The sequence below is a fragment of the Macadamia integrifolia genome, unplaced genomic scaffold (genome assembly GCF_013358625.1).
Source record: "Macadamia integrifolia cultivar HAES 741 unplaced genomic scaffold, SCU_Mint_v3 scaffold212, whole genome shotgun sequence".
NCBI classification, from domain to species: Eukaryota; Viridiplantae; Streptophyta; class Magnoliopsida; order Proteales; family Proteaceae; genus Macadamia; species Macadamia integrifolia.
Window position 1 is genome coordinate 437359 of NW_024868523.1, and position 6153 is coordinate 443511.

General features: G+C 39.3%; 1 protein-coding gene across 2 annotated transcripts; it reads left to right on the forward strand.

Moving 5' to 3' along the window:
- Nucleotides 1–1118: 1118 nt before the first annotated feature.
- Nucleotides 1119–4626, forward strand: LOC122065784 (protein PGR). Of its 2 annotated transcripts, none has more exons than XM_042629636.1 (5): nt 1119–1357; nt 1488–1601; nt 2900–3122; nt 3219–3455; nt 4289–4626. In XM_042629636.1, exons 1-5 carry the CDS (start codon nt 1212–1214, stop codon nt 4418–4420), a joined length of 852 nt encoding a protein of 283 aa, XP_042485570.1. In that variant the 5' UTR covers nt 1119–1211; the 3' UTR covers nt 4421–4626. The 2 variants fall into 2 exon arrangements, with proteins under 2 accessions (XP_042485570.1, XP_042485569.1); XM_042629635.1 differs by having other exon boundaries at nt 1120–1357; nt 3219–3467.
- Nucleotides 4627–6153: the final 1527 nt, after the last annotated feature.

Genomic DNA, 6153 nt, shown 5'->3' on the forward strand with positions numbered 1-6153 from the left:
AAGATGGAGATAGAAGAAATAAGAGAGAACATAGAGTACTTTGGTTTTATAGGAAGCCTAGCATTTGGCTCAAGTGATGAAGCCTACCTCATTTCGTTTAGAAATAATTTCGGGATACATGGACAATTATTGCTATCATAACTATCCACTTCCTACTCCTACAATTTCTTTTTTCAACTCATCCCTCAGTTAATAACTAGGTACACACTTCCCACAACTACAAAAACACATATAACTATCACGACTTACTCTAACTACAACCTACATAATGTAATTCATAAGTGCCCATTTAGCCACGTAAGCAATCTCTTGTATGCGAACCTCCCAACCTTGTAAGCAATGCATGTGCAAGTTGTGCTCATCCTGTGTCACTCTCTCTCTCTTAAAAAATGAAAAAAAGAGGATCCTTTCTGGCATGGGGGTGCTGGAGAGGCACCAGTGAGAGGTTCTCTCTCTCTCTCTTGAGGATCCAAATCCTCAGAAATGACCCCAATGCCCCTCCCATCCCAACCCCCTGTTGGTTGAGCTGCTAGCTCTAGGCTTGTCCAATCTTCTCCCTAAACTTTTATATGGATTCAAAGTTTTCCTTTTACGTGTTTCTATAGTTGAATTAGACACATGATCATTCTACAACCAATGGTCAGTTCTACGCAGCCCTAGACAAAGTTTTAAAATTCAGGATCGATCTCAATCAATATCGATCCAAATCAAATCGATTTCGAACTACATCGGACAAATTTGCCTCTATTTTTTTTTTTCTTTATAAAAAATGGTTTTTTGGACCATTTTACGCTTATATCTTAGAGTGGATCGGTATTAGATCGATCTTAGCCGATATTGATCCAATCTGAGCGATCCAGACCGATCTGATCCCATTTTTAAAACTATGATCCGACCTGAAATATTCTCAGGGATCGTGGAGAGTTGAACTGGCCATTTTTGTCCATGTTTCTAAAATCCTAACGGCAGAACCGCTACGCGAATGCACGCGGATGGTCATCGACTCGGTCTTATATATTGGATTGGGATCTTTTAAAGGGATTTCATGAATCGAATCATACATGATACACATCACCCACACCGTAAATAAATGAAAAATAATAAAACATTCCAAATGTCTGAACCGTGCTTGTCACTCACTATTTGTTGTTGTCTCGTCAAAATCCAATCTGTGGAAGGAAGAAGTGAAGGATCATCATCTCCAAGTGATAATGGAGAAACTTTTAATTCAATCCTCAATTGCTTTGTTTATCGCTTCCGTTATCGCTGCCAGAGCTTTCATAAGGAAATCTCTCGATCGATCGGGAGCTTTTTTCGGATTTTTGGTCATGGCCCTCCACTTCGCCGTTGGATACAGGTCTGTTTCTCTCTCTCTCTCTCTCTCTCTCTCTCTCTCTCTCTCTCTCTCTCGTTCTTCTTCTGATGGTCTGCTACGAACGTTAACTTCTGTATTGAATCCGATTGTTTCTTCTGACTGGGTATTGAAGGTTTGGTGCTCTGATTCTCGCTTTCTTCATCACTTCGTCTAAGCTAACCAAAGTAGGAGAGGATAAGAAGCGAAGCATCGACGCTGATTTCAAGGAGGGAGGACAGCGCAATTGGTAACTTTATCTATTCTCTGCTCTCCTCTTTTTTGGGGTTTTCTCTCCATCAAGTTAGAACTCCTAAAGCTTTAATGTTGGTATTTTCTAACCTAAAGGAGGAGCAATGGCAGAAATATTTTTATTTGTCAGACTTTTTCTTCTATTTTGAGCGGGAGATCCTATTCTTTGAAATAATTTTGTTTTTGGTGTTGGTGTACGATCTTGTATTCCGTAGCAGTTTAACTAACCCAGAGTACTGGTGCAGAGCCTTGACAGGCAGTACAGCAGTCCCACTAGCTGGTTAGCTGGCCGTGGGGTTGCAAGGGGCAGGAGGCCCCTGCATAGCAGGGGTGTTAGGGGCGTAGCTCCGTTCGAATTTTTTATTTGAGGGCAATTGTGTACTTTCCGGATTAGGGTATTTTTTTCTATATATTTGAAGCGAGGATTTCTTTCTCTATAATGCAAGCAATACTGAGAGGTGTGAGGACGAGCGCTGTAACCCTATTCTTCATTGATAGTGAAGTAGGATCTCATTTCACCAGGACTTAGGCAATTTTGCCGAACCTCGTAGAATCCATGTGCATTGTTTGTTCTGTATTTCCATTATCTTCTGCATCGTTTTAGGGTTGCGTTTCTACATTTGGAACCCTAAGTTTAGTTGGACGTTGTTTATTGTTCACTGTGTATTCCGTTTGGGTTTCAGACTCTACCTTTGGTCAAGTTTTTAGTTTATAACTCAGCTTATTTGTCTAGAATTGCCTAAGGTTGGGAAATGATGGAAAGACCATGAATTTAAGCTTGTCGTGGTCTTAAACTTCAATTTTGTTCCTACCAAAAAACAACTTCAATTTTGTAAACAAAATGGTGAAATTTAAAACAAGGAGCCTATGAATCAATGGAATGAGGCGCTCCTTTGATCTTCATTCTATAATTGAAATTTAGAAATGTGTTGCTATTCTCCTATAGAGGCTAAATACTCATCCATCTGATCCAATTATTCGGAAGGAAGCTGCATTATAAATTCTAAATGCTCTCAGCCTGTTTCGTCTATTCCTAACACTGAAAATTTCAATGTCCTGTTGTTTGTTCGATTCCCTCTCCCCTCTCCCCTCTCCCCTCTCCCCTCTCCCCAACCACCAAATCAGAATTATGTCACCTACATAAAACTGAAGAGCCTGGCTGTGTGCTTGGTTTTAGTGTCCAAGTAATGGTACAAACACTAAGACTGTTAGAAGATCACGTTTCTACAATCTTGAAGCTATGCGGAATCTTTTTTTCTTTCTTTTGACTTGGGATTCCTTATTTTTCATTAACAGGATACAAGTTCTTGCTAATAGTGGAATTGCTACTGTTTTGGTTGTGATTGCTGGAAAATTGACGGGATGCCAGGACAAGTGCTTAGACACAAAAGACTCTGCAGTAGTAACATGCCTCATTGGAGGCATTATTGGACACTATGCTTGCTGCAACGGGGACACTTGGTCGTCGGAGATTGGGATGCTTAGTAATGCACAACCACGATTAATCACAACCTTCAAGGTCATTATCTTTTTCCAGTTTCTGTGACTCCAACCTCCTTGATACATCATTTGAATGTATGATGTCTAATATTTAGTTCCTAATCACGCTCATCAGCCGGTTCGGAGAGGTACAAATGGTGCTGTCACAACAACAGGATTGCTCGCAGCTGCAGCTGCCGGTGGCGTCATTGGATTGACATTTGTTATCTTCGGGTTCTTCACTACGAAATGTAATTCTGATGTAGCTTTGAAACAGCTACTGGTGATACCCCTTGCAGTGATAGCGGGACTATTTGGAAGTTTAATAGACTCTTTGTTGGGGGCAACATTGCAATTCAGTGGATTCTGCACGGTACGTAACAAGGTAAAAAAGAATATGTCATTGGATATTGATGAGAAGATAAATCTATGGAATCTATACCATTACTTGGATTTGTTAAGGTCAATCTCAAGAATTATCTTTTCCACTTCTGCCTTTCAAAGCATCTTTAGTATTTTCACCAGCTTGTCCAGTAAACTGATCCTTTCTCCATTGTCTAGAGTTCTAGTTTCTGTAAACAAAGCCAGACAAATATTCTAAGGTTTTTCTGAAAATTTTATCTAATGGATAAATTGCTTTCTATATATGTAATGGCTAGTTGTGTAAATAGGATGACAGAGTAAATTCAGATTAAAGGAACTAAAAGAGCTAGGGGGAGCTAAAATGACCTTAGGAGAAGTGGTGAGGAAAGACATGCATAGCTTACGCCTTGTATCAAGTATCATCTCAAATAGAGCTGATTAGAGGATTGGAGGGCAAGGATCTATCTAGCGTAACCCATTTAGTTGGGATAAGGCTGGGTCGTTGTTGTTGTTGTAGTGAATTCAGTGCACTGCCTTGAATAAATTTTTAGGAGGGTGGGAAATATTGGCACTAAACAATGTGTGACACCAATAACTTTTCAGCCTTTAACTTACCTCAAAATTAGTTGTAATATAAATGGTTGAAATAAATCAGATGGAGGCCATTTAAATTCCTTATTAATTTGCATTGACTGATTTTTCCCCCTTTGCTTCTTATTTATTCACTTTAATTTGATCTTCCCTTAACTAAGATGTGGATTCCGTGTACATTCTGTTCTTGGGTTAATATTCTTGTGACATCTAAAGCAATGGCAATTGAGGATTCCTTTATTGTCTTTAAAGGTGGTGGAAAAGCCGGGACCAACAGTGAAGAAGATTTCAGGTATGACCATCCTTGACAACAATGCTGTGAACATTGTTTCAGTTTTGCTGACAACCCTCTTGACTTCCATGGCCTGTTTGTACATTTTCTGATAACCAAAATGTAAGTTTCATGTCTTTTAGATATTTGCAAGCTTTAGGAAAATGCCAGTTGTTGAGCCTCTCTTTAATAAAGTCTGAAGGATAGTCTTTGAAAATCCCTTGTTGAGCCTGTTTATTTTCCTTCAAACAGAGCATGTGAAAACACAAACGCTTGACTAGTGATCAAATATTCAAATGACATGCTTTGAAGCTCAAAATTGTCTTTTTTCCCTTTTTTCCTTTTGCCTGCTATGGGGACCATTGGTAAGGTCCAATTTTTGGGTGAGAATCAAAATCATACAAATCACATAGCATTTAAGCAAGAGAGAAAAATATCCTTCTGAACCTTGGAGTTTCTTTTCATGATCCTTCTTTTTTCCATGTAGCAGCTTGTTAAAGAAACTTTGTGGACTAATCGTCCACATTAGCCTGGAGACATCTGGCAATTTCCACTGTTTCAGTCCCAATGCGTACCAGCATGCTTAAAAGTAAGACTTTAGAAAAAAAAAAATTTATAGAAAAATGGAGAAGAATTATATATAGGTAGACCATATAGTTTTTTTTTTTTTCTTGACCCCAAAACCCGATAAAGGGGGAATTTATCAAGCTAGGTGTGGCAAAGATTTCTTGTACAATCAACAAGAGATCCTCCGGAAAGGAGTTACCCAATTCTCTTAAAGGGTAGCTAAATGCCCACTTTGCAATTGCATGGGCATGGGGATTTTGCAAACGAGAAACAAAAGAAAAGCTACAAAAACTCAGGTTCTGCTGTAGTTGCTGTAATCCGAAATAATGGATCTGAGCTCTCTTGGAGGCGGAGAAGATGCATCCAAGAGACATCGAATCAAGACCAGTGAATCACAGTAGAACATAAACAGTTGTAATCCATGTTGCAGCACTGATTTAAGCGCCAACCGAAGGGCTGATGCCTCGCCAACCAGAGTAGAGGCAGGGTATAAATGGTCTGTGGCAACACCAAGTCTTTGCTCTTGGTCAAGAGAAAAGCATCCCTGCTCCATGGCTCGAGGCTTGAGGGGAAACTTGAGTACCCTTCATGGAGCTCCTGAAGAGAGAGAATTTCGTCAACTTTTCTGTTCACCAGACTAATCCCAACTGTGAGGGCAGGTGCTACACGAAACACCCGACCATTGCGCAAGTTTTCAGATTTCCTACACCACCACCTCGTGGATCACAAAAAAAGTTCTTTTCAGATTTCTTTTGCTGAAGCTTTGCTGTGAAGGCAAACCATGCCTGTTGAAAAAAAGTAGAAGCAAATGATCACCATTCAGATTTCTTTTGCTGAAGCTGTCTGGCCATTGCTCTCTCTCTCTCTTCTTCTCAAGTCTCTTTGGTTTTGCACTATTTAGCATGGGTTTCAGGGTTGGCATTGATGTTTTTGTTAATCTCAAACCAAAAGTTCTATTGATTAATCAATCATTCTGTATATACACGAGGTTCAATTGGAAACTAAGGGCCTGTTTGATAACGTTTCAAGAAATGTGTTTCTGCCGTTTCTGAAAACGGAACAAAAAGCGTTTGATAAAGCTGTTTCGTTTCATTTGTTTTCAAAAATAGAAATTGAAATTTCTACTTATTTATGGTTCAAGAAATGACACAGGCGAAACAACTCGTGGCCATTCTTTCACTAGTTATTATCGACTTCTAAAAACATGATTTATCAAACACCTTTAATTCCGTTTCTGTTTCTAGAAACTGAAATTTATGTTTCTGTTTCTAGAAATTGA